Source organism: Panicum hallii, chromosome 1 (genome assembly GCF_002211085.1).
Source record: "Panicum hallii strain FIL2 chromosome 1, PHallii_v3.1, whole genome shotgun sequence".
Classification (NCBI taxonomy): Eukaryota; Viridiplantae; Streptophyta; class Magnoliopsida; order Poales; family Poaceae; genus Panicum; species Panicum hallii.
In genome coordinates this window covers 59719207-59747202 of record NC_038042.1, presented here as the reverse complement: position 1 = coordinate 59747202, position 27996 = coordinate 59719207, and the positions used below count along the sequence as shown (strand labels likewise).

General features: G+C 47.3%; 5 protein-coding genes and 1 long non-coding RNA gene across 7 annotated transcripts; 3 read left to right on the top strand and 3 right to left on the bottom strand.

The window, feature by feature from the left end:
- Positions 1-12: 12 nt before the first annotated feature.
- On the top strand, positions 13-3207 carry LOC112884574 (beta-catenin-like protein 1). Its single transcript, XM_025949991.1, has 8 exons — positions 13-1178; positions 1334-1418; positions 1970-2066; positions 2144-2207; positions 2295-2351; positions 2463-2500; positions 2609-2690; positions 2881-3207. The coding sequence occupies exons 1-8, from the start codon at positions 153-155 to the stop codon at positions 2968-2970; spliced, it is 1539 nt and encodes a 512-aa protein (XP_025805776.1). The 5' UTR covers positions 13-152; the 3' UTR covers positions 2971-3207.
- A 91-nt stretch (positions 3208-3298) lies between these two features.
- On the top strand, positions 3299-4744 carry LOC112884614 (large ribosomal RNA subunit accumulation protein YCED homolog 1, chloroplastic). Its single transcript, XM_025950056.1, has 2 exons — positions 3299-3981; positions 4142-4744. Exons 1-2 carry the CDS (start codon positions 3314-3316, stop codon positions 4557-4559), a joined length of 1086 nt encoding a protein of 361 aa, XP_025805841.1. The 5' UTR covers positions 3299-3313; the 3' UTR covers positions 4560-4744.
- Positions 4745-4808: 64 nt separating this feature from the next.
- Positions 4809-8621, bottom strand: LOC112884509 (zinc finger CCCH domain-containing protein 19-like). The gene is made up of 3 exons (XM_025949920.1): positions 7825-8621; positions 7221-7331; positions 4809-7062 (listed from the first exon to the last, which is right to left on the bottom strand). The coding sequence occupies exons 1-3, from the start codon at positions 7918-7920 to the stop codon at positions 5191-5193; spliced, it is 2079 nt and encodes a 692-aa protein (XP_025805705.1). The 5' UTR covers positions 7921-8621; the 3' UTR covers positions 4809-5190.
- Positions 8622-8824: 203 nt separating this feature from the next.
- Positions 8825-21190, bottom strand: LOC112884481. 2 transcript variants are annotated; one of them, XM_025949880.1, is made up of 17 exons: positions 20918-21190; positions 20242-20360; positions 20020-20065; positions 19747-19819; positions 19590-19647; positions 19173-19268; positions 18927-19044; positions 18120-18386; positions 17506-17607; positions 16985-17342; positions 16783-16896; positions 15826-16457; positions 15364-15557; positions 14621-14843; positions 14269-14388; positions 12677-13447; positions 8825-12230 (listed from the first exon to the last, which is right to left on the bottom strand). In XM_025949880.1, the coding sequence occupies exons 1-17, from the start codon at positions 21122-21124 to the stop codon at positions 9147-9149; spliced, it is 6582 nt and encodes a 2193-aa protein (XP_025805665.1). In that variant the 5' UTR covers positions 21125-21190; the 3' UTR covers positions 8825-9146. The 2 variants fall into 2 exon arrangements, with proteins under 2 accessions (XP_025805665.1, XP_025805674.1); XM_025949889.1 differs by having other exon boundaries at positions 12677-13444.
- Positions 21191-22359: 1169 nt separating this feature from the next.
- Positions 22360-22990, bottom strand: LOC112884720. The gene is made up of 2 exons (XR_003227165.1): positions 22852-22990; positions 22360-22767 (listed from the first exon to the last, which is right to left on the bottom strand). It is a non-coding gene; the product is annotated as an uncharacterized LOC112884720 (long non-coding RNA).
- A 171-nt stretch (positions 22991-23161) lies between these two features.
- On the top strand, positions 23162-27917 carry LOC112884521 (inactive leucine-rich repeat receptor-like serine/threonine-protein kinase At1g60630). Its single transcript, XM_025949927.1, has 2 exons — positions 23162-24549; positions 27012-27917. The coding sequence occupies exons 1-2, from the start codon at positions 23172-23174 to the stop codon at positions 27674-27676; spliced, it is 2043 nt and encodes a 680-aa protein (XP_025805712.1). The 5' UTR covers positions 23162-23171; the 3' UTR covers positions 27677-27917.
- Positions 27918-27996: the final 79 nt, after the last annotated feature.

Sequence of the window (27996 nt, the reverse complement as noted above, 5' to 3'; positions counted from 1 at the left end):
AGAAAGAACAAAAGGAAACTTGCGATCGAGCGCGAATCTTAATGCAAAACGCGGACCGCACATCGGCACATGCTCACCAATTCCAATCCATCCCCCGCGTCCGCGTGGAAACCAAACCAAACCCTAGCTGAGTGGGAACGGAGGATTTCGCCATGGACGCCGCCGCCGTCCACAAGCGCAAGCGGCCCGATGAGCCCGCTCCCGCCGCCGCGGACGTCGACCTCTCGGCCGCCGACGCCGTCGAGGTGCTCGACCTCCGGGCCGCCAAGCGCCTCCTGCTGGCCTTCGAGCGCCGCCTCCGCGACAACCTCGAGGCTCGCATGAAGTACCCCGACGACCCCGCCCGCTTCGCCGACTCCGAGATCGCTCTCCACGCCGAGGCCGACCGCCTCCGCCTCCTCGCCGGCGCCCCCGAGCTCTTCCCCGACCTCGTCCCCATCGGCCTCGCCTCCTCCCTCGCCTCCCTCCTCACCCACGACAATGCCGACCTCGCCGCCGCCGCCGCCTCCCTCCTCGCCGACCTCACCGACTCCGACGACCCCTCCGACCTCGCCGCCGTCCAGGCCCTCGCCGACGCCCTCGTCGACGCCAACGCGCTCGACCTCCTCGTCCACAACCTCTCCCGCTTCTCCGAGGCCGACCCCGACGAGGCCGAGGCCGTCCACAACACCCTCGCCGTCCTCGAGAACCTTCTCGACCTCCGCCCCAACCTCGCCGACAAAGTCTGCGACGGCACCAAGCTCCTGCGCTGGCTCCTCTCGCGCCTCAAGGCACGCGAATTCGACGCCAACAAGCAGTACGCCTCGGAGATCCTCGCCATCCTCCTGCAGAACAGCCCTGCCAACCAGAAGCGCCTGGGACAGATCAACGGAGTCGACGGCCTGCTCCAGGCAGTTGCCATGTACAAATCCAGGGACCCAAAGACCTCAGACGAGGAGGAGATGCTCGAGAACCTCTTTGACTGTCTCTGCTGCGTGCTCATGCCCCTGGAGAACAAGGAGAGGTTTGTCAAGGCTGAAGGCGTTGAGCTCATGATCATCATCATGAAACAGAAGAAGCTGGCATACAGCTCTGCCATCCGCACGCTCGATTTCGCCATGACCAGGTTCCCGCCTGCGTGCGAGCGCTTTGTTGATGTGCTTGGCCTTAAGACTGCCTTTGCGGCCTTCATGGGTAAGGCAAGTAAACCTTCATCCCTCTTCTAACATCTCAGACGATCCTGTGTATTCATCTATTTTTTCATGTTATGCGCTATGTAATAGACCTCATAACCCCATCTGCCATTTTGATTCAATCTGTTTTCTGAAATGAGTCTGATAAAATTCTTCCACAGATCCCTGCGAACAAGAAGAACAAGAAGGAGAGTTATCAGGAGGAGCTAGAAGAACGTATCATTTCAATTATTGCATCATTGTTTGGTAAGCAGGCAAGTCTATTCCAGTGTTACTTTATATAGTTATTATTCTGTGTGACCAGATGTGTTCTCCCTGGTAATGATACGTCTAAATTACTTTTCTGTATATGAACCTGCCTTTTTCAAGGGTGAATGTTGATATACTTAAGTCTTTTTATATCAGATGAATATCCATAAGTATTCTACAGGTTCGTAGATCTAATTTCCTAGGTCCAAATGAATTTGTAAATATTTTGCCACTTATCATGTAAGAACTTTAATTTAGTTCTATATGTGTAATTCCCCAAGTAATACATTTACCTGCATAACAGTATCTCTGGGAAGAATGCCATTGAACATTTGATTTGATAGTTTCTCAAACAGTTCATAGCATGCAGCAGTTATGTTTGCATCTCACTTAGCCTATCACAATTATATTTTATAAGACCAACCAACATCTCTTTTGGCCATACTGTATTTCAATGGTCCCTGTCTGTGGTTATGTGCTTTCTTTTTGTGATTCAGTTTTTTTTTTTTACGTATTTCCCATGTTTGGTTGTGTACACCTGTCTTTAGGTGGTATTACCAAGGGCTCACGAAGGATGAGGCTACTAGGAAAATTTGTTGAGAATGAATGTGAAAAGATAGACCGTCTAATGGAGTTTTACACAAGGTATATCTGCTGTGGAGACAGGAGGTTTGCTTTACCTTTTCGGTCACTTGGTTGCACATTGATCTTGTGCTGTGCAGGTATTCAGACAGAGTGAAAGAAGAGACTGAGAGACTTGACAGTCTTGATTTGGAAGATCTAGAGGTGCCTTTTTAGACCTTGTTGCGTTGATCATCATCTCCAATTTTAGCAAACAATGAATTCTTAGAAACACGTTGCTTTTTCTCCCAGATGGACGATGATGAGCGGTATAACCGAAAACTTGAAGCTGGCCTTTACACACTGCAGGTATTGGCATAATGACCTGATAGTATTGTATCTGATATGTTTTTCATCCAGTGTTGGTTTGGTTTGTGTTACCTTATGATGCTTCTGAAACCAATTCTGTGTATGTTTCAGTTAATTGCACTTATTCTGGGACACATCTGGCACTCTGGGTTAGTAATACTTGTTTTGTTTTCTCTGTGATTTTGCTTTGTCTTGCAGAGTCGGATTTCAATGCAAAGCTCATCATTTTTGTTTTGATCTCCCTTGCTGATTTTCAGGAATTCCCAGATGAGGGCAAGAGTTGAATTGCTTCTAAGACAAAACAAACTTACGAAGCAAGACGTGAAGGACATACTTGAGGTGTGCGGTTCATCTTCATGTGTTTGCTATTGCAGTTTGCTTCCGATTTAGTGGGTGCTGCTTTGTATGGCCCCGAATATGTATCGCTGTTGACCATTTATGTTACTTGGTGTGGTAGCCTCAGTGATAGGGGATGGCAAAGCTGTTGTGTAGCAACACAACGAGGATATCTAATGGGTTTGCATTGCAGGAGTATCATGACAACATTGGGGACTTGGATGGACCTGAAGAGAAGGAAAGAGCTCAAGCACGGACCAAGGAGATTATAGCGGTGTTGTGATGCGCACGGGTGGGCTGGGGTAGTTGGTTCCTCTGACTAGAGAGAGATGCATGTAGTTGCAGTGAGCTGAGTGTGCGGTAGTGTAGATGTTTTGGATGGCAGAAACAAAGAGGGCATATACCTGCTGATAATGTAGCCGCTCTCAGTATTCTGTTGTGTTGTATTCTTTTCCTTTGTAAGCATATGTAGTTAGTTATTTGCACACTGATTTATTATATTTTATTTATATTTTGCCGTTGGAGTAGGAACAGAGAGAGAGAGAGAGAGAGAGAGCATTTTTTTTGTGTTTCATAATGGATGCCTGCAGTTTCTGGGATTCGAATGCCAGTTGTGATGTTGGCGAATGCACACAGCCTGCGCCTGCCGGAAGACCAGAACGCCTGCCCAGAACCACCCTTGGATGCTTCTGAGCCAGTCATGTGTTTTTGGTTTTTGGTTTGTGTGGAGGAAGGGGCAAAGAAGGAAAATCTCGCTCCTGGTACAAAGGAAGGAAGGATTGCTGCTGCCTGCTGGCTCCTCCACTCCGTCCGTCATCATGTGCTCCTATCTTGCTGTCCCCGTCTCCCCCTTGCCGGCGGCTCATCCCTTCCTCCTCCGCCCCCCCTCCTCCTCGGTGCCATCCCTTCCCCGCTCCACGCCGCCGTGGAGGGCAAAGAGGAGGTCCATCGCCGCCGTCTCCGGCAGCTTCTTCACCGCCGACTTGGACCCGGACGACTACGCCGCTGAACCCGAATCCGACGGCGACTCTCCCTGGGAGGGCGCGCTCGTCTACCGTCGCGACGCCGCCGCCCACCACCTCGAGTACGCCTCCACTCTCGAGCGCCTCGGCCTCGGCGACCTCTCCTCCCACGACTCCCGCGCGCGTGCCGCCGCCATGGGGCTCGGGGCGCTGGACCTGGACCAGCCCCAGAGTCAGACCCCCGTCCTCGTCTCCCTCGACGTCGCCCGCCGCCGCCGCCGCCTGCGCCTCGACGGCATCGTGCGCACCGTCATCACCCTCGGCTGCTTCAGGTCCCCTTTCTCCCTAATCAATCACGCTCTTCTCCTATGGTCTCCACACCATACATACGATACGCAGCAAGACAGGCAAACAAAAATCTACATCATACGTACTGCTGCAAATGTCTCCTCAATGTGCAACTGTTGTTTAATCGCCTCAATGTGTGCCCAGGTGTGCCGAGCCCGCCCCTCAAGGTATATTTGCCAATTTTTCCCTGTTATTGACAGAGGAGCCGGTGGAGGAACCCGACATAGTTGATCTCGGCACCATATATGAAGAAGAAGAAGACGGTGCTTCGTTAACGGGCACCCTGGACGAAGACGACCAAGATGTCGACTGGGATGACCGCCTGCACTTCCCAGCAGGTGACAAGGAGATTGACATCTCCAAGCACATCCGGGACATTATTCACCTGGAGATCACCATGGATGCAGTCTGCAGCCCCAGCTGCAAAGGCCTGTGCCTTGCCTGTGGCACAAACCTCAACACCAGCAGTTGCAACTGCAGCCAAGAGAAGCAACAGGAGCCCAAGAACGTGAAAGGTCGAGGACCTTTCGAAGAGTTGCTGAAACCAATCCACAAAAGATGATGATACAAGCACCACATGTTGTCGTAGCTGATGAGTTTGCTGTACAACTAGCTAGAGCTGTTGTATGCAGGATTACCTTGAAATTTTTCATCTCCTAGTATAGAATACTATACTCTAGTGTTGTTGGGCAACAAATGGATGAGATCTTTCATCTTTCTATGGGAAGACACCAATTGGATTCTCTACCTACCAGCGAATATATATATATATATATAAAACTACAAATCTGGATGCAGGAATAGAATAGAATGCCATGAATGTTGTACCAGTAATCTTTTTCCATCTTCAGCACAAAAGAACAAATACAAGTAGAGTATATGATGTATCTGTTAGGTCTCGTGTCAACTAATAATACAAGATGGAGTACAACACGGCAATGCAGGAACATTTGCTCGAGTACAGACAGACAGACAGACAGGTTCACAGGTCGGTCACTGCTGCTGCTTGGTTTGGTTTATACAAGAAGCAAGCGTGCTCTCCGATACATGAGCTGATTTTCGCTTCCATTCTTCTATCTCCGTTCCCCAAACTATCTTAATAAATGTCTTCTGCGCAGTGAAATAAAAGTATCTCCCGCCGCTAACACCTCTTTCTTCTTGCTGCTTGGGTCTCAAACAACAACTTGCCCCACTCAGGAGATCATCACGCCCACTTTCCGCGCAAAATCATCATCGTCGTCATCCTCCAAATCATCATCATCATCCTGGTACTCATGGTACTCATTATCCTCCTCGGCATTGACGTCAGCCGCCTCATAGTCATAGTCTTCGGCTGCTGCCTCTACATCCTGAAGATCTTGACCTGCCGCGGCGTTGGAGTTGGCGTTGGCGTCAGCCGCCTCGTAGTCATAGTCTTCGGTTACTGCCTCTGCATCCTGATGCCCCTCCAGCTCTTGACCTGCAGCAGCGTTGGTGTCAGCCGCCTCGTAGTCAGAGTCTTCCCCTTCCCCTGCTGTCTCTACATCTTGATGCTCCTCCAGCTCTTGACCTGTAGCTTCATCGGCGTTGTCGTCATACGCTACATCATCTTCAGGATGGAAGGCTTCCTCTTCCCCTTCTTCTTCTGCTGCTGTATTTCCCTCCATGTTCTCCTCAACCGTGTCATCCGCTAAGATCTGGGATTCTTCGTCCACTCCTGCAGCATTATCCTCTTCCTGTATGCTGCCAAAATGGGCAGCAGCGTCCTCACTGGCCACCTCTCTTTTTCTCTTCAGTATGGCACTTAGTGGCTTTGGACCTTCAAATGGAGCAGGCTCCCTGCTCGAAATTATTCCTGAAGTCACACGAGATAAGCCCACACCCTTGACGATGGCCTCTCCCTGTGATGAGCTGGCACCACCCTTCTTTGCTTTCAACTCGGCAAGGCTCTTTGGACCAGCAAAGTTCAATGATTCAGCATCCTCACCACTACTTGCCTTCACCACCGAGCTCTTAACACTATTAACCGGTATCTCCTCAGCTGATCTGACCTTTAGCCTTTCATGAAGCTTCCCTCGAAGATCCGAATGTTCCGGTGGTGACAGCCTGCCTCTAGGCGCTCTATCCCACTCCTTCTCTGAGCGTGATCCATGTCTGTCAAAGGATGTCGCTCCAGGCAGTCTTATTCTATCACGCAATCGAGATCGGGGGAGGGAGCCATCATGCTCTTCACCTCTCCAGCGACGTTGGTCATTGCGTTCACCCTCAAGACACGAGTCATTCATATCAGGGGCCCCAGTTGATCCTAAATTATTATTGAGCCTTCTTTGCTTCAGTAACCTGTGGCGCAAATCTGAACTGCCAGCAATCACAGCAGGCATAGGTTCTTGCTCCGAGATCCTTTTGTCTGATGACAATCTCTCAGCTGAACTTCTGTATGACCTTTCTGGTGCATAGCCACCATGTGAAGTATGATGGTGGTAGCTGCTACGGTTCCCCTTGAATGACTGTTCAGAGTCATCATCGACACCACCAACAAGAACACCAGAACCAGCGGAAGGTTCCCTCACAAATTCACCCGCCTCCATACCATTCTCATTTAAGCCATCTTGGACTGAAGGCTGAGGTTGGTAATGCTTTGTTGTACCAGACTGCGCATAAGAATTACTGTGATTCTGATAAGTTCTTGACGAGTGGTCAACCCTACTCGTCACATGTTGCTTCTGAACTGGTTTAGCATCATGAGTGCTAAGCTTTGACTTGTCTGGTATGCCTGCAGGTGTATTCTGTTGGCCTGAAGAGTTGGGTTTTGTCCACGAGTTCTTCAATTGAGAATTAGGCTGCAAAGCAGGAGCAAAGATCTTGGCAGCCGGTGGCGGCTGTGGAGCAGGGTTCCCAGCAGGCTGTGGGCCGTGCGAGAAGGCACACCTGTCCCCTTTTGCGCACATGCCTTTCTGAAAGTAATAGCACGGAACACCCTGCTTGGCAGGAATAGAGCCATGGGCTTGAGCTGGAACAGAAACTTGCTGTGCAGGCTGTTGAGGAGCCCGTGGAGTTGTTGGTGCTCCGAGCAGGTTGTCCAACGGCTGAAAGATATAGCATGCTTCTGTTAATTGTGGAGCTAATAATCCCAGGTCCTCATGGCATTATTTTTTTAGTAATAAATAAAATGGTTTTTGTTTTGTGTGGTGTATATGGATTATATTGTTGTCACAAGAATCAGGGCTATGGGATTAGGGAGTACCGGGTGCCTAAATGAGCATTTAGGATTGGCGCAGTTGCCATTGAACCAATACCAACAGTCCCTGGGATTCATCCTGGCAGCGTCGCTATGGCGAAACTCGCATTCACTTCCCTGCACGCGGGAGAAACAACATGTCAGCCGTTTGCTTGAGATTAGGGTTGCAGGGAAGAAGGAAATAGCAGGTGGCAAGGGTTTCCGACGGTAGCCGTTTATTTGCAAGCTACTATAACCTAGGAACTGCAGTACCATGGATCTAGAACAGATTGAAGCTGGAGCGTTGACAGCATGCGACGAGCTATTTGCCAGAGCAGGCAAACAGATCTACGTATATGATTTGGAGAATAATTGTTACTTTTAACTTTTAAGAGAAGAAGAAGCAATGATTGTTACTCGGACGAATTTCTTGTTATTATTATTATAAGAAGAAGTGGTGATCTGGATCGAAGTAAGGCAGGTGGCATGCATGCATCTTAAGCTACTAGGTGGGGAAATCGATCGTCGCATGGATGGGATTGGAAGAAAGGGAGGAAATCGGCGCAGCGCAGCGAGCCATAGAATCAGAATCCATGGAAGAAATAAGAAAAAAAATGAGCAGAGGTAGTACCTTCTTGCAGGTCAACGGGGACGCGAGGAAGTAGATGCAGTCGGTGCTCCGGCGGCGGCGCGCCTCCTCCTCGTCGGGGCGCGCGGCGGAGTCCATAGATGCGATGCAGCAGGCGGGGAGGGGCGGGGGGAATCCTTCCCTTGCCGGCCAAAACAAAAAGGTGAGATGAGATGAGATGGAAAAGCTGGAGCTGGAACGGATGGAAGTGCTCTTCCTTCCTTATCTGTATTTCATCTCATCTCATGCTAGAGTAGACGATGGATCGATCGATCTCTCTCTCTCTCTCTCTCTTTCTTTTGTTTGGGATGGGATCCGTCTGTTGTTTGTGGTGGGGAGTGAGCTCTCAGCAGTCTCAGCTCCAGCTGCTGCTCAGCTCAGCTCAAAGTGGGAGGAGGGACGGATGAGATTGAGAGAGAGAGGGGGGAGGGGGGGGGGGGTGTTATTCCCAATTTGCCTGCCATGCCATCTAGTGTCGTTCTAGATCGCTAGACTAGAATAGATCTGCCTTTGAGTGACTGGCCACTGACTACTACCTCCAGACTGCTGCACGCGCGTGTGAGAGAGAGGGAGAGACTGCATGCATGTCTGACGAGGTATGCCTGTGCAACGGTCTGCTACTACATCTGGTCTGGGCATCTACTCCTTCCTAGGCAATTGATTTCAAAGGATGCCTGGAAGGGACTCCCGGGCTCCCAGCCCACATCCATTCCAAGTGAAGCATAAATACATAAAACAAAGGAAAAGATAAATCTCCTGAAACTAGCCAGCCAGCCAGCCCTCTTCACTAGTTCACTTCACTGGATAAGATAGAACCACGCACAGGTCACAGCAGAGCACGGAAGAAAAAGCAAACAAACTTTTCTCTCCACCTTCCTTTCTAGGCTTCCGCACCGACGTCGATTGGCTGCACAAATAGATAGATAGATAGATAGATAGATAGGTACTCCAACTGGACAGATCAGAAAACAATAGCTGCACAGCACAGCACAGGCAGCTCATCAACAGTAAACATTATCCGCCCCTTTAATTTGGGAGCACATAATATAATACACCAGATAAAGATTCATAATTGGTTTCCATTTACACACCACCGCATCTTTAACCAAAACAAAATAATAGCAATAAAATAATTCCCATACTGTACACTGGACTGCGGTCTACCTTGCACACCGCTGCTCTGCTGCCCAGTCAAGCAAGACTCAAAATTGTGCACCAGCCCACTTAAGAGCAATCTCCATCCATGATGCCTAGCCACCACCCATTCTCCTCTCCTCGCTGTACAATACAATGTTGCATCCATCAACACACCTCAGCTAATACTTCTACCCAATGTTTGCCACAAAGGGCACCAGGCGCTTGTGATCCCTCTTACGCCCAAGGGCGCACGTATCAAGAACCCGTCCAAGCAGCAGCCGCGTGTTCTGCAGTGCAACATCTCGTGCCACCACCCCGCTATCTGTGGCGCTTCCACCACCTTGACTCATCAAAGACCCGAATCCTGATCCAGCGGCATATTGAAGTGGTCCACTCCTAGCCTTGAAAGACGACTGGGGAAGCAGCATGCTCTGAAGAACCTTCTCCCCGACCCCATGCCCGTTCTCACCAAACCCAGCTTCCTCGCTCTGCCCACCAGTCACACCGCTGCAGCTCCGCAATAGGGCCTCAAGCACATTCAGTGCCTCTGAGCATAATGTGCTCTCCACTAGTTGTGACACAACATTATACACTTGGGGTATCTGGGATGGATCCACAGGGGTTTGCTGCAGCAGCGATTTAAGCATCAAAAGAACCACTCGCTGGTAATCCAAAGGCCCCCTCTCCAGGAGCCTCAGCAGGTGCCCAAACGCCAAAGATGAGTGCTTAGGGAACCACTCCGCACAAATTGCAGGCGAAGCTCGTGCAAACAGATCTTCCAATGACATGATCTCCCCGTATGAATATGCTCTGAACACTTCAGCTAGATCATCCAAAGATTTGGCACGACACCATACTGAAATATTAGATGCCACATAGTAAGCTTTCTGGTTCTGCTCTTGCAGCGGCGAAGCTGACCCAAGGGAAGGTATTTGTACTTCCTTCGTGAGCTGCAAACCAAGCCATGGAAGAAGGCCTGTGATGTGCATCAATAACCTAGTCTCAGGGCTCCCAAATATAGAATCACATGTAGGTATCGTGATCCTAGATAGCACCTCAATCGCAGATCCATGGCTAACAGTGGACATGAGCCCTTTCAGCACCAGCGGCTGCACGCCTTCGAAAGCAGGGACCTTCCCAGTCTCAGTTACTGATAGCAACCTCTCTGAAGTGGTTCTAGACTCCAGCCTGTGGAGGTCACTTGTATACCCATTGATGTCAAACTCATCACGTGGCATGCTTGAGAGCAAAACATTTTCAGTTGTCCGGTCACGGAATGTCAATCGATCAATTACCCTACAAAACAACTCAAGCACCTGACAGTATATGTGCACAAAGTCGGTATGCATCAGCGCAACACAGCCCCAAAAGAGCTGTGGGTAAAGTATAACCTTCTCAGGCTCCATGTTCTCAACCATGACTTGTAGTGTCAGCAATATCTCCATTGCAAAACCTAGAACAGCCGGAACAGGATTACCCAAGCATCTGTGGATGCATCTCAGAAGCAATACGCAGCTATCACTTTTAACACTGGGACGTAATGCACGATATATCTGGTGCGATCGACAAGCCAGATGACGAGATGTGCACTCCATGGCCCACTTAAGAGCTTCAGAACCCCAAGTTTCACGAAGATCCCCCTGAAAGAAAATAGCACTAACCATGCTTTGCACAAGTGCTGATAACAGCGAAGCGCTAGGAAGTTCGGTCCGGACAAGGGTAGGATCCTCATTCTCCCACATCAGGCTGCCCCTTTTAGACTGAATGTATTTTATCAAGCTTACCACATGATGCTTGTTCTCTCGTTCACTACTTTCAACCTCATATAGTTCAAGATGACGGCCAGCAAGCGAATAGAGGAGATTCACAAGCAAGTCCTGGCAATGCTCGAGCACAATGTCTTCTGAGCTATCCATTGAAACACATGTGACGTGGAACAACAGAGGTAGATTTTCACGAAAGTCTTCATCATTTTCATAGGCAATTTCAGCCAGAAGAATCAAAGCTATGTCAGCACGCGAAAGCAAGTGCTGGTGCCCCTGCAATGCTGACTGGAGCTCATTGGCATTGATCCCATGAACTCCACTGCCCCCTTGATGCAAAATATCATCGGTTGAGTTTGGGGTGTCAAAGTAGTAGTCACCACTATCTCTGGAAACATGACGGCTCCTCAGGTTACCAGCTGAGCTTCGGACACCCATCAACGGCCCTGACATATTCATTAGTGCCGGAAGCAGCTGGCCTGATCGGCCTGCCGTGGGGTTTGGAATGCTTACCTCAGGAGCCAATGGGCTCAGTGGGCCAGATACACTTCGGCCAGTAACGGCAGATGTCCGCCAGCTCAGGTTTCCACTGACATTTCTGACTGCACCATCAAGGGAACCACGAACAAGAAGGGGGGACATGTGAGGCTGGCTATCGACGACTGTTGCAACCTGAGAGGCAGTAGGCCCTTGAGAAAACTCAAGTACAACATTTGCAGAGGCATCAACCTTCCCAGGCCTGACTGGTTCCTCGTTGTCCTCGAGCATTCTCTGAGATAACTCACAGACCAAGTGATCAATGGTCTGTTGTGGGCAAATCCGAGCAAGATATAGGCTGACACGCTTTGCAACAGAAAAATAAGTAGCAAATGCACCAGTGATCTCTGCTGATGGATTGGCATCGCAGTCCTCGATCCCTCTTGTGATCAAGAAATTCAAAACTGGGATGATATTGCGAGTATTGCTTGCAACAGTGCTCCAAAGTTTCTCAATCTCATCAGGAAACTGATCGCCATGTTTCCATGTCACATAATAAAGACTCTTCAGTAACCTCTCACTCCAGCCAGATTCCTTTAGTCTCAAAAAGTTGAGATTTTCTATCCAAGGAGCCATGCAAGTAAGGACCTGATGCTGTGCAATAATGTCCACTGCATCAAGCTGGCGCTGCATTATTTCCTCACACAGATGCTCACTGAGCTCAGGATGGTCCTTGGCAAGCTTTGAGGACAGCTTATACTGGAATTGTTGGTAGGAATCCGGGAGGTTGCCAACAACAGAAGCCCGGTAATGCCCAACACCATCAGTATCATCTTCAGCCCATTCACGAAGAGAAAGTGTCTCCAACATCTGGAGGGCACTGTCACGGATAAGTTTTGTTTGATCAACCACCTTGTAGAGGATCAAGCTCACAAGTCTCTGGATTTCACATTTTGGAATCTCTTGACGCATGTAGACTTCAGCCAGAACACTGAAATAGCCATCTGCTATTAGAGGATCTGGAGAGTAGCACTGCAAATTATTGATAAAAGATCAGCGCTGTCAAAATTTAACAACTGATGGCACACACACATAAACAGAATAATGTCCAGGTCACTGAGAACATCTCATATACTTTTCAATCAAAGTGAAAAAAACTGCAACAGTAACAAAAATCTCCAAGACTGTTTTGCCCAAAAGAAAAGAACTTCTTGGAGGAGATAAGAAAGAATAAACAAAGAACACTGTTCAAAGATAGAAAAAAACTTTTAGTGCAAACTCATTTGTGCAGGGTGAAGCGGTTAGATAAGCAACTAATTTATGCATTGGTCTGAGAAGAAAATTTTAGCGCGAAAAATTCTTAGAGCAAATGTAACTATTCCATGAAATATATGATTTGAACAGCATTGCAAATGTGTATATAGTCTACCTGCTAAGATATACAGAAAGTGGACATAAGAAATATAAGTTAAGCTTACCTGATCTATGCAAGCAGGAAACAAGTCCAAATTTGTCTGCAAAATATTCTTCAGTGCAGTTTTTGCTAAGAGAACTCGAAAGTGGCTAGTTTTCTGTTTGTCCCTCCCACCAAAACGTCCTCCATCAGTATGCTTTGAGTATGACGGTGTTCGCGGATCAACCGGTGAATGCCCAAAAGGTGCCCTTGCAGATGGTTCCATGAATAAACTATTAATCCATGATATCACCCGGCCAGTCATCTTTCTTGCATTATCATCAAAACAAGGCCCATAAAGCAATGAAGCAATGGCATTCATGGAAGCCCAGTTAATAGCTTCCAACTGCTCGGCCATTTCCCTGTCAAATGCAAGTTTGTCAAGAGATTCCCTTGACCTAGTATGTTGACTAGTTTTATATCGCTCAATTTCACGGCGATAGTCGCTGCTGCTATCCTGTCCCCATGAACTACCAGAATCCTCACTCCAGGTAAGGAGAAGATCAAAAAGCCTCTTACGCATTCTGTTGTCAAACCGCTCAGAATTCGCATCAATAAACTCTGGAGCTAGATATCTCAGGACAGATGCTAATGCATATCGCAGAGGCTGCAAGTCTTGAAAGCTATCGGGCAATGACATGGTGATTTGGCGGTATGTTTCTTCAATGAACTTTATGAAGTGCAAACGGAGTACAGGCTTCCGACTAAGCATCCCAGGCCAAACCTTCTCAGCTATCATTCGGTGTATGTTTGCAACATGAGTGCGCAGGTCCTCGCGACGGGACCTAGGATTCTGCTGAACCAAACACAAGCCATCAGATAGAGAGTATTGAATAACTGTGCCTATAATCTTCATCAACATGATTTGAAGAGATGAGTATAGGATTATTGTTTGTGTCAACTTAATTCACAAGTGGCAATGCGCCTTCTCAAGCAATAACATAGAGATGTCAGAAATATGATTACTGTATTTTACAAGTTACAATGCAAGTTTAAGCTGACATTATCACTCAGAAATTAAAACTCCTATTTTGTTGTGTTAGGAACGGAAAAGGTGTTCTTTTATTTGTTGCTATATCCTCACAGGATAAAGAAATAATGGTTAATGTACATCCTCCTAAAGCGCACCTACATCATTTGATGCAGATTTGGTAGGGATATCAGGAAAACCGACTAGTCCTAGACACCCTCCCTCTGGAGGCTCTGACTGGTTTTAGGGTATGCTTGGTCCCAACTGATCCAATGGTGTCTCTTATACAGAGACGACTTACTTACTTGACCCCTAAGCAAATATCCTAACCAAACCTGCAAATCAATATAGTTATCTCTTTCCTAACAAACTGAATAACACCAATCTAATCTAATCTGTGGCACCGTTTACGCACAGCAGTAACCGCAGGAATAGTACGCCCATATCCTTTGTGCCACGCTGGTGGGCCCGAGCATAGTCCCGCTACCATAACGTTGCTGATAAGCTTGCCCGTGCGTACGTGTGTGCATGACGGTCTATGAAACATATGACCTCCCTTGAAAGGAGGCCAAATAAACACTCATACCTGATACTTAAATGAATTTCACTAATATACTGACTTCTAGGAGAAAGTTAAGCCAATGTACCTTCCATTTAGGTTTTCCTTCTGTTTCTGATGACACCTCCTCAAGAAAAGCTGACAGCTCACCAAACATCGTTTCGCATACTTCTAAATGCGAGTGACCAAGGGCAGATGTAGCAGCAAGCTGCAGCCACAGAAATCATCCAAAAGGGGAAATAACAATTTCTAAGCATATGTGCAGTACTCACTAATCAAATTGTAGAAGATGCTGAAAGTGCATATTTAGTAGGAGTTCTCTACACAGCAAAACTATTGCGGCAGTCAAACAAAGAATATTGATAGGAAGGATGAGAAAGAACAAACTGCAGTAATATGCAAGGCAGGATAAGCACATGCAAATCATTGCATTAACTTACTGCATATCCTTCTGAACCATGACGCAGTGACGGAAAAATCATATGGAAGACTTCTCTTGCTGGTTTGAGGGGAAGTTCTTCTCTATTATCAGGTGGACAAGAGCATGCAAACATGGCATATATCAACCATTGGTCAAGTTTAGTTTCAGTATCTTGTGATTGCTGAGCCTTTCCACCAAGTTCGACAGGAGTAATCTGTTCGAGTCTCCTAATAACCTCTAATCTGAGGAGTTTTATAGTAAAGTTAATAAGATACCCCAAATATAGCTCTTCACACAATTAAATTATCAAATCAATGCAAAAAATAGAGTTTTTATGGAATGAGCAAGTGCCAATCAGTTCTCAAAAGATACAAGTAATAATTGAAAAGGATAAATGAGCTCTGAAAGAAATAGTGCAGCTGATTTTAGAAAACTATAATCTCAAAACAAAACAAATCACTAGTAAAAACAAGACAATGCTGTGTATATCCGTTCCATTGATTATTAGGCCCTCAGCCAACTTTGCATCAGTACCTACCATGGCACCAGGTCATCATGGTCATATTCTGAGCTTCTGCCCAAGATGTAACTACTAGTTTTTGGATTCAACTATTTAGTACACCAGATTGCAGAAAAGCAATGCCTAATCGAACCCCAGAATATAAGGTCAAAGTTGACATTGGAAGGAAATAAATATGAACAAGTAGCATTTACCATATAGAACTATGCATGCAAAAATTCCAATAAAAACAAAGTTCTTACCTTGCATCCTGCACAGAGCTAGGGCAAAGTTCAGCTGCATATTTCACGATTTCACTGAGGTAGCGCGCCCATCTGCTTTTATCTACACTCTCCAAAATGGATTGAAGAGTCACATCCAAAGGAATAGGGTCCATTTCACGTCTTAGATCATAAGGCCGCCCTGGATCCCAATAACAGCTCTGAACAATGTCTTCCTGTGAATTAATGAAGACAACCTTACGTTGCGGCATCCTTTCTTGTGTGATCAGGGATTGAAAAAAAACAGTTTAATGACAACACTTGTGCCAATAAAATCTTTAGGCTCACAAGAATATAGTAACTCCATGGAAGCTTTGGAGGCAAGAGAAACTTACTCTTGTGCATCTTTTCCTAAGAAATTTTGAAATTCCAAACAAGTCTTCTAGCAACTCAAAAGAAATTAACATCCAGAAAATGCCACATAACTATAAAAAAAGAACTCACCCCGTTTTCCTCTATGATGTCAATAATAAATATTGGTTCTGGTTCAAGTTTCAGTTTATTGTCACCCCATTCATTTGCCGAGTAATCCCTGAGATCATTTTTCAGCGCTCGAACACATCGCAGTAACTCCAAGGCAGTGAGTCGTATTTGAACATCAGCTGAACTGAGAAACACAAGGCCAACTGCATCCATTTCTGAGGCACGAAATTCAGATACATCCCTGGGCCTATGAAAAGGAGACCTCTGTAGTGCATCACCTCCTATACTAGAGCGCCTCGTATTTTGCATGTCTTTTGCCAAAACTTCCTCAGATAGGCACACTCTCCACAACCGCATCAGCTCCACCAGGCGTCCAAGTGATGTTTGAATTAAAAGAGGAAATTCATCAGGAAGTTTTAGAATAAAATTAGCCATTCCTTTCAACACAGCAAATCTACGGTTAGGTAGAAATCGTACAATCCTGTTCAACACTTGCACCGCTTCTTCACGAACACCAGGGTCAATACTTATGCCATGCTGAGGTATAATGTCAGTCATTTTATCATTACGGCCCACCTCTTCTATCAAGTGCGGGATACATTTAAGCACAGACCTGAAGAGTGATCCCTGAGATTTATCCTTTGTTACATTGTCTGAAAAATAAAAAATATTAGAGGTCACAGAGTAAACAGGAAAATGACAAACAACTAATACATAATTGCTCCCATCTTTTACAATCAATACAACAATTTCTAAGTGTTATCCAAATAAATAGAGAGTAGGGGTGTGAGTGATTGTTTGGGTGCATTGGTGTGTGTTGAGTTTTTTCCTTTTTCTACTTGTACATATGTTTCTCTCCTTCTTAATGAAATGACACGCAGTTCTCATGCGCGTTCGAGAAAACAAAATAGAGAGTAACAGCAGCACTTGCTGAATAATTCAAAATATGGCTATATATAATGAGATGTAGCAGCATACCTATTGTAGCCTTTGATGATGTGAGAAGTGCTAGGCTATATGCTTTGTTGCAAGACCTTAATATTGACTCGATTGCTGACTTCACCTTTGGAATGTAGTGCCCAATACCATACACTGAAATTTGAGAACAAAATACACTTACCATATTTTTCAGATAACAACTAAGGCTAAACAAAACAAAACTACCCCAGTGCCAGGTTACCTTGAAGAAGATCCAAGCCAACTTGTTGATTTGCTGGAGAAACAACAATATCGAGCAAAGCCCTAAGACCAACAACCTTTGCTTCACTTAAACTATCTGGTTTCAACAATTCCAGTATCATATGATTCATTGCAAAATCCAGATTGCTCTGAGCTAAGGTCACACAGAACTCAACAAGTTTATCGTGCTGCACATCTTGAGTTAGCAAGCCTTTCTTCAAAACAGTCAGTAATTGAGAGGTAACACTGTCTAAACAATCCCAAACATGATTTCGCGGTTGGTAATCCGCATAAACATTCAAATAGAATTTTACTAGTCGATGCAGACAATCCAATGCCATTGATCGATGATTCTTGTCCTGCATAATAATGAATCAGAATTATTCCAAAAGCATCACAAAGGAAAGGAAGAATATTAGGTTTCAGCGATCAGAAACATGGAAAATAAAATATTCTGATATCATCACGTGAAATTGTTCTTGGGATCATATCATATCACATCTCTACAGGAAAAAAAATCACCTTGAGATACTTATACAGGATCTCCATATGCTGGGAAAAATTAGAGTTGAATGTATTGGCATCACCAAGACAAAGTAGAAGGGTAACCAGTGGGAAACCAACCTGGAATAAAGATTCAGCATTGTTTATTAATAGTATTACCAAAACAGTAAGAGAAAAGTGAGGAGCTTGTTGCTTTGCTCACCCATAAATTACTAAAGCTTGTTAACATGCTCAACTTTACAAATCATTTTCACAATATTTCATCATTGTGACATTTAAATCACCGTGCTTGCCAATAGTGAAAAATGCAATAAGTTCAAAGTAAGCCGGTCGCCAGCTTTACATTATCACATCAAATAGTTGTGAAGCATGATTCATTTACTGAGTTCTAGGCATGAAATTAAATGTTTCAGAAAATGCTTAGGACCATGCATGGAATTTGATTGTTTATCCAATTCAAGAGACTCAAACAATATGACTGTTTACTCTAGCAATAAAATAGTAACAATATGAACATTTTCAGGGCCTTCCGAAGAGAACAGCAACAACCAGACTAATAAGTAGAGTTGATAAATACTGTTCATGCAGATGCAAATACTTAGTATATAACTAGTTTTATTTCATCAACTTACAGCAACATGTTTGCTCTGCTTATCCATCCAATACATGAGCTGGACCCTTATTCGCGCGACAGCATCATACCAAAGTGACAATGCAGGTTCTACACCTAGTGGAGGCCAATGGTTTTTTCCACCCTCTGCAAGTGGGGCAAGTATACTTGAGAGCATATTGCATAAAGCGTGTTGCAGTTCACTCTTTCTTTTGTTGGGAGGACGATTTAGAGGATTTGCTTTTGCAATGAAGGATACAGAAGCATTCAGCCCACCCTCTGTCTTCACCTGAAAAACGTAAATTAATTGCAGGAACCAAAATGTTGTATATACCTCTCTACAAAACAGAATGCATTTCTTATACCTAGCCATAACTCTGAAGTGCACAGGCATGCCGTATGGACATTTTATCGATCAAACATAAATTCATAGATGAGGAAGTGAACAGGTAACAAATCTTCATCTTGTACTCATATAAGCAAATGACTTATTATTATATTGATATTAAGATTGCATAATTTATGGATTGGGTGTACATAAACAGAGGCATAGGTCATTACGTGCATCTAAGTAAACCACAACATCAATCATGAAATTAGTTCTCTGGGATTATCATTTGCATGAATATTCTAGCAATTTGGTCCATGGAGACTGGAAAATTAGCTTGGACTTGGAGCACAGTAGTGCAATAGCAACCAAAATTTTAACAGTCTATATGTGAGAGGGGCCAAGAAAAATACAGATGTGCACTTTGATCCTTACCAACTCCCTATCAACAAATACCAAATATGAAAATATAAAGCACTGGAGCTGTTTTGCATATCATACCCCCAATTTAAGGTAGCGCATCCCGTTAATTATGCTGAGTGTCTCACTTCTAAGAGCAGGTGAATCAATACGCCGTGAATTAAGCTCGATGAAAAACTTTTCTGTCACCGAACTGAACCTGTACGAATAAAACATCATACATCTCAGTAACTTAAACACGATGCAACAGCTTTCATGTGATATTTTCAGTCATATAGGCATCTCCCTCACCCTTATCCATGCAAGTCAAGAATGTAAGAAGCATACCTTATCCGAGATAAAGCCCCTAAAAGCTGCGCAACAAGATCTAAGAGTAGACCCCGCAAATCAACCAATGAAGGATAATCTACTTGGCTGACAACCCTGCAGGAAGTATAGAAGGCAGGGGACAAAATCAGCTTCCACAAGACCACAAGTATATAAAGTCTGGCTGGCAATTAAAAGAAAAACAAACACAATGACAGGACTCAAAACATGAGTGGATGTTGTTGAAATAAGACAGCAAACGATTATTATGCAACTAACATTTACTTTTTTATTTTAATGAAATGTCAGGATAAAGTTGGGCTTATGAATGCATAAATACAGACTTTTTTAGGGCAATGCACAAATAAAAACTGTAGTGTTAGATTGTGCTACTTTTACCATACAAGAAACATGTTAATGAAGGCAGTAAAACCTTACCTGTCTGCGTTAATTAGCCAATCAAATACGAAACTTTCCAGGCCAATCCAAAGTTTCTCTACACAGAATTAAAGTGCAAGAACTCAGTCAACTACTTTGAAAAGTAAGTCTGCAAAGAAATTCAAGAAGAAGAAAAAAAAATAGAAAAACTAGCAACCTGTTATGCCCTCTTGCGGACAGTACTCGGCAAACCGAATGCAGGCCGAACAGAATATGCACTCAACAGCAAGCTGAGTAAGGACAAAAGACAGATATAAGATTTGGTAACGACGGGATGCAATTGCTTGAAGACTTGCAGTGACTACTTGAAGACTTGCAGTTATGCTAATTTACAGAATGTGTGTCTACTGTCTTTTATTTATATAAACGAATGATAGTAGGAAACAAAATGATTCTTATTATGAAAGTACATGGTCAATCGATGACAAACCTTCTTTTGGTATGTTGACGCATCATGGGCACCTTTTGGTGATTCACTGGCAAACAGTTATGAACAACACTTCAGTAAAAAGTAAAGGGCTGCAAAGTGCTTTCTAGGGTTAGCACAACAGTTTCTTGAGGAGCCTAAGCAGTAAGAAAAAAAGCTAAATGTGGAATAATTGGAACCTAATATTATAAGGTTGGAGTTTTCAGGATAGCTCACTCAGCATACCTTTCTCTCCACCGAAGAAGAGCTTCCAAAAGTGGTAAAGGTGTGTGTCTAGCAACCATGGCGAGAGAATCCAATACTTGCTCATAGCTTGGATCTGAAGGCCGGAGGTATTGCCCATCCTGTTATTTTCAAAATTATAATTAGATATAGTTTGTGTTTTACATACAGTGCCATACCTCATAACACACCGAGTAGAGTATATGTTGACCTATTCAGAGTAGAAGCGATCAGATACCAAGTCACGCAAGTCCTGATATACATAAACCACTACGTGAAGCACCAAAATTCTTTTCTGGTATTTAGTTGCAACGTTTTTATCCTGACTGCCCTCCCTCCATTAAGGGTCACGCTCCTGCTCCTCCACCAGCAGAAATGGATCGATTGTAGAGAAGCACGTGACATGCATGGGGCCGTCAACAACGGAATGAAGAATGACATGATGTAGAATCGAAAATCCCGAAATGGTGGGAAGCCTTGCCACGAGAGTCGGTAGCCGTTTTAGAATTAGAATTAGAATTAGAATTAGAATTTAGGATTGGGCATCTGGACATGCACATAGACCGAAACCTAGACAACAACAATGGTAGCAAGGCGATCTGGAATCACATGCCATGAGGTGGTGGGAAATGAAACCGCGGAATGCGATGATGGCGGAATAAGAGAGGGGGCGCCTGACCTGTGCCTGCGCGGTCTCGATGCGGCGGCGGGCGAGCGGGAGGAAGCGGGCGAGGAGGGAGTCGACGATCTGCTTGGCAGCGCCGCCAGCGCCCATGTCGGGCGGGGCGCTGGGCGGCGTGGGGGGCAGCGGCGGGGGGTAGGATACCCCAGCGGCCGCAGCCGCGGCGGCGGCGGAGAGGTGGTGGGAGGAGCGCGGGGTAGCCATCGCGGGGGGTCAGTGATGCGGGGAGGACCCCCCCGGTGGGTGAGGTCGAGCTCGTCAGAGGTCGGGAGTCAGCGGTGGGGGGGTCGCAACGCCTCTTTTGTAAACTTTCTTGCCACTATTTTTCTTTTTTAAAAATATTGTTAACTACGATTAAATCATCGGCCAACTACGATTTCTACAAAATTTGCAATGCTAAATTTGTCACTGCATTTCACTTATCTTTCAAATATTTAAGATTTGCACCTATTCAATAGACATGTCTTTATTTTTATTTAAAACTAATAAAATTACCAATATTAATTTCATTGATGTTAAGGAATGATATTGGACTTATCTAATTACCGTAGAAATGTGTTGATATCGCATCACATTTCATCCTTCAAGTCAACATAAATGTAGAATCTTTGCATATTCTTTATGTACCCAGAACTCTTTTTATGCCCCACCTTATCATCCTCAAGTCTCCTATGAAGCTCCCTTTATTGGAGTTTATGGCCGTCGACTGTCCAATAATAACTTGAAATTTTATGTGTGTGCTGTATATCAAATATCGATTTTAGTGAGGTTGCAATTAATGTAAACTATGCATGCGAGGCATGAAAATAATCAAAGTGCAAGGTACAGTGATTGTGTTGTTTAGTTGGTTCATGTAAATTATGCATGTGAGGCATTCAAGCACGATAACTTGTGTAAGGTGAGATAAGGAAATCAAATTTGGTAGCCAAGGCAAATAGCTATGAATACAACTTATTTTCTTTGAATAAATCAACTTGCTCAGAACCACATCCTAATGTGGTAGTAGTAGGGTTACACGTTCACCCGCTAAGGTGGAAATATAATTCCCGCAATATTATATTGACGTGAATGTTTTTCATAGGTTCAATTGCAGATGTGTGTAAGTAAAGTTTTGGTTGAAGATCTTATTATTTTCTATGAAAAGATATCCCTTGAAATTTGGCATATACAAAGTTTTTTACTTTTATTTTTTTCTATTACACACACTATAGCACACTCATTCTTAAGAACTGACGTAACTTAACGCCATTAAAATTTAGAAAATTATAGCTGCGCATGTAATCGAATTCTGCGCTACGGACAGAAGCCCAGATCGGGGGCTGGGCCAGTCGAGAAATGCTGCAGGCCTCTCTCTGCCTGGAAAAGGGTAGGAGAAAGGGTAGAGAGAGAGCAAGGCAAGGCAAGCACATCCACATCGGAGGGGCGACGACGCGGTCACAGAAATTAATGGCAGCACGCAGGCTTTTGAGAGGACCGAGGAGAGGCCGAGACCGACCGACTCTGACCGACTGCGAGCCCGCCCTAATCTCTTCTTCTTGGCCCTAACCTAACCCAGCGCCAGCAGCTAATCTCCCTCCGGCTGCAGCTTTCCTTTTGTTTATTTAAGTACTCCTACTTTCCCGTTTAGTTATTTGCAGACTCCACCATGTCCATCATCATCATCAGCTCTTGTGCTGCAGCCTGCCTCCCTATCTCTGTAGTCTTCTCCATCTCCCCATGCAATGCTGCGTTGCAAGCACTGTGCTTGCTCGTGACTTGAATGTTACTAGTATGCATATGTCAGGGAAGGCTGAACCACCATTTCCTTCCTTCTCGATCAGATAGAGTACTCTACTCATCATCAGCTGCTGAGTAACAAAAAATGATATGAGATGAGCAATGCTAGAGCAACAGAGCAATTGAGCATGAACCCTCCAACAATGAACCCTCACCATTGCGGATGCAGCAATGGTGGTTGCGCCAATCAATTCGATTCATGAATCTGAGGCGTAGGTCTTCGTCTACCTCGTGCTCGCAGCAGCGCAGACTTGTTGTGCTTCGGCTTCATCACTCAACTCGTGAACAGAGCAGAGCATTTAAAGTCGTCCGCCCCCCCCTCATTTCCTTTCCTTTCCAGCTGCTCTGCCTCCCTCGCTCCCTCCCTCCAACAGCCAGCCAGCCAGCCAGCCAGCCTTAATGCCGCCCGCCCATCGCCATTGCTAAACCCCCACCGTCCATCAGCAGCAAGCCAAGCAATTGCTTGCAGTCACCCATGCTGCCGCCTCGCTTCCCCAGAGCAGCCGCCGCCTCGGCCTGGCCATGCTTCCTCCTCCTCCTGCTCCATTTCCACCTATTAGCCCCCCACCTCGCCGCCCAAGCCGCCGACGCCGACGCCCTGCTCACCCTCAAGTCCTCCCTCGACCGCTCCGACCGCCTCCCCTGGCGCCCCGACACCGCGCCCGCCTTCTGCTCCGCCTGGCCCGGCGTCCGCCAGTGCGTCCCCGCCGGCCGCGTCACCAAGCTCGTCCTCGAGGGCCTCAACCTCACCGGCTCCCTCACCGCCGCGCTCCTCGCGCCGCTCGCGGAGCTGCGCGTCCTCAGCCTCAAGTCCAACGCCCTCACCGGGCCCATCCCGGACGCCCTCCCCCGCGCGCTCCCCAACCTCAAGCTCCTCTACCTCGCCGACAACCGCTTCCAGGGCCGCGTCCCCGCCACCCTCGCCCAGCTGCACCGCGCCACCGTCATCGTGCTCTCCGGCAACCGCCTCACGGGCGAGATCCCAAGCTCCCTCGCCGCCGTGCCCCGCCTCACCTCGCTCCTCCTTGACCGGAACCTGCTCACCGGCTCCGTCCCGCCGCTGGCTCAGGCGACGCTCAGGGCGCTCAACGTCTCCGGCAACCGCCTGTCGGGGGAGATCCCGCCGGCGCTCGCCAGGAGGTTCAACGCCTCGTCTTTCCTCGCCAATGCCGGGCTGTGCGGCCCCCCGCTGGGCGTGCGATGCCTGGCCCCGGGCCCCGCGCCGCTCGCCGCGGCCACGGCGGCGTTCGCGCCCCGGATGACGGAGAGCCGGCGGCGCGGCAAGAACGCGGGCATCGTGGCCGGCGCCACGGTGGCGGGGGTGGTGGTGCTGGGCCTCCTGGTGGCCGCGGCATTGATGGCGTCGCGGCGCGGGAGGAACAAGCGCGTGGCCGGCGACGTGGACAAGGGCGTCGGCGTCGGCGTGGTGGGGGAGCAGCAGGAGCAGCAGCAGCAGCAGCAGCAGCCGCATCAACATGCCTCGCCGCACCAGCAGCGTGACTTCTCGTGGGAGCGCGAGGGCATCGGGAAGCTTGTGTTCTGCGGCGGCGTGTCGGAGATGTACAGCCTGGAGGAGCTGCTGCGCGCGTCGGCCGAGACGCTGGGGCGCGGCGAGGTGGGCAGCACGTACAAGGCGGTCATGGAGACGGGGTTCATCGTGACGGTGAAGCGGATGCGCGAGCCGTCGGCGGCGGGCGGGGTGGGCGCAGCGGAGTTCGGGCGGCGCGCGGAGGAGCTGGGGCGGGTGCGGCACCCCAACGCGGTGGCGCTGCGGGCATACTTCCAGGCCAAGGAGGAGCGGCTGCTGGTGTACGACTACTACCCCAACGGCAGCCTCTTCTCCCTCGTGCACGGTCACTACTCTTTCTCTCTGGATTTGCTTGCCAACTCAAATCAATTCGCCATCCACTGATGCATGCCATGGAAACACCAGTTGTTGGATCTATGATCATCTATCCATCCAAGCACGCGTACGGACAGTGTGGCATGCCCCCCATTTATATGCAGCGGACAAACAACCAACCCTGTCTCCTCTCCTCTCCTCTCCTCTCGCTGCCATACATGGTGGCCAAATCACGAAGAAGATACTAGCTAGCTGTCACCATGGATGATGGAGTTGAGCACGGAGAGAGACGGAGAAGGAGGAGTTAAAGGCCATGCCATTGCCATGGGTAGCAAGCAGAGCATGGATCTGCCGTGCAATGCAGTTACCTTACCCAAAAGGAGTAGCCTTGGACCCCCTTGCCTTTGTTGCTGTTTGGCTTTGGCAGGCTGGACATACATGCATGCCTCATGCTTCACCTTAAAGCAAGTTACATACACTAGCTAGGACAGCAACACCAACACCTTCCTACTCCCTCTCCTCCTATACATACATACATACATACATACATACATACATACATACATACATACATACATACATACATACATACATACATATTAATGAGACATATATATATATACATATATATATATATATTAATGAGACATACATACATATTGTTATTCCAAACATTGGAAACATGCTATATATGAATCCATCTTCCATGACAAATTTAGTTGCATGACCTTCTTCAAGCTTTTGATGATGGTAATACCTACAAAGCTTGGTTTCCGTGTGAGGTGCTTCAGCTCTCCCCCATGCTTTAAAACCCAGAGTGAATTGGCACCTACTGGTCGCAGTACCAGTACGAGCAAAAGGATGGATTGGGCTTGAAGGAAGGCAGCCAGGCATGCATGTGAGTATTGCAATTCATGCACAGCCAAGTCCGCATGGCATGAAGCGATGCAGTGTTGCAATTCATGGATCAGTATGGCATCCCTAGTACTGGATTCACAGATGGCACAACAACTGAACTGGTGCTCTCAGTGTGCATCTGGGACTGCTGCAGTTTTTTCTTTCTAGGTACAGTATTTCTGTACATTTAATTTTGCATACTGCAGTAGCAGATTCCTATTAGCTGGGTAGGCTAAGCTTAACCTGTTAAATAAAATCCGCGAGCCCCTTCTCATATTAGAGCCCCTTTGTCAGGGCTCCAGGGCTCCAGTAGCGGCTCCAAAACCGGCTCCAGCAGGAGCCCTGCCAAATGGGTGCGCCGGTGGAGGCTTCTGCCGCGCCAGTTGGGAGAGCCGGAGCCGTTTGCAACAGAGAACAGGCGGAGGCAAAAAAAACCCAGCTCCGAGCCGTTTGCAACAGAGAACAGAACAGGCGGAGCCAAAAAAAACCCAGCTACGCCTGCTCCAGCTCCGATTCCACCCTCCCACGGAGCACCCCCAAACGCAGCCTTAGTAACTGGTGCAGTAGAAGCTCTGGGAGTAATACTTTAGTGACGATGATGGATTTTGAATGAAACTCCCCCCACTCCTTTTTTAAAGAAAATTCAAGGCAATAGAATAGAGAAACCCTTGGCTAAGTGCATTCTTTACCAGCAGTAAGAAGATCCACATGGTTGATGGAAGCCTTCCACCACGAGCCACAGAGTATAGCACTTTTCGAGATGATGTACATGTACAGATAAAACATCTTATGAAAAAAAGGAAAAAAGAGAATACTGACGGGGAGGTCTGATCCGACTGACCGACTGATTAACAAACACACAGACAGACAGACAGAGAGTCAGAACCCACAGTGCATGAACATGGGTGGTTCTGGTTCATGTGGCATGTGCGTGCTGACTGCTGAGTCAATTAGATACTTACTACACATGTGAGTTTCTTGTGCACTATTTTCTTTTTACAAAACGATTTTTTTTAAAAAAATTATGGTGACTTTTCTTAGCATACAGTTGTTGGAGAATAGCAGTGAAATTCTTAATCAGACATGTACGTTTGGTTAAATCAACTGAGTGAAGGAGAGATGCTGTCCATGCCCACGCATTAGTGATCTGCATCTCAAAATCAGTTTTTTCCTAGCTAATAAAGGGAGAAAGTTAATAACGGCTGAGCCGCTGAGGCAATCCGTCAAAGCGAGGTCCATGAGTTGAGTTGAGTCACAGAGATTGATTGGATTGGATTGCCTTGCCCCTGCCTGTGCTTTCTGATGGCTGGATCCGCAAGTACTACAGGTAGTAGGCAGATGCATGCTGCTCTGTCGTCTGTGGTCGTTGAGCTGACAAGAAGACATGGTGGTCCTGGTGCACGCAGTCCATGCATGGCTCCGTCTTGCTTCTCCTTCCTTGGGATGGAGCAACTGTTGCTGCATTAGAGTAGATAATGCATGGCATGCTTCCTCTTAACTAATGTCTATATAATCATGCATGCATCTGATGCCTCCTGATCGATACAGAGATATGGTTGGTGCTGGTGGTTGCAGGGTCTCGGGCGTCCAGCAAGGGGAAGCCGCTGCACTGGACGTCGTGCCTGAAGATCGCCGAGGACGTCGCATCGGGGCTGCTGCACCTCCACCAATGGAGCATCGTCCACGGCAACCTCAAGCCCTCCAACGTCCTCCTGGGCCCTGACTTCGAGTCCTGCCTCACCGACTACGGCCTGGTGCCGACGCTGCTCCCCTCCAACGCCCAGCTGCACTCCCTCTTCTACCGCGCACCCGAGGTGCGCGCCGCCGCCCCCGGCTGCTTCACGCCGGCTTCCGACGTCTACAGCTTTGGGGTGCTCCTCCTGGAGCTCCTCACGGGGCGGACGCCGTTCCAGGACCTCATGGAGCTGCACGGCGACGACATCCCCAGCTGGGTGCGCGCGGTGCGCGAGGAGGAGAGGGACACCACAACCGACTCCTCCTCCGTCTCCGTCTCCGCCGACGACAAGCTCACGGCGCTGGTCGCCATCGCGGCGGCGTGCGTGGCCGCGGACCCGGCCAGGCGCCCCACCACGGCCGAGGTGCTCCGGATGGTCAGGGAGGCCAGGGCCGAGGCCATGTCCTCCTCTAACAGCAGCGACCGCTCGCCGGCGCGGTGGTCCGACGCCATGCTGGGCGTGCCGCGGGATCAACCCACGGACAGCTTCACGGACAGGGACTGAGGCTGTCACTGTCACCACCACCACCACCACCCGCAGCAGCAGCAGCGTCGTCTTTAGGCCTAGGCTAGGACAAGCAGCCATAGAATTGAGATTTGAGAGTGTCATTGGATTGGGTTTGCTTGCTGTAAAATCTTCGTTTCCGAACTGTGATGCTGTTTCTTTTTCATCAGATGAGATCAGATCCTACAAAAAGAAAAGGCAAAGCAAAGCTAAGATTGCATCCCCTTTGTTTTTCTTTTCATTGTCTTCGATTTTTTTTTTTGGAAAAGAATTAACTGTCTTCGATTTTGTGCAGCACATGCTGATTACTATCTAGGAGT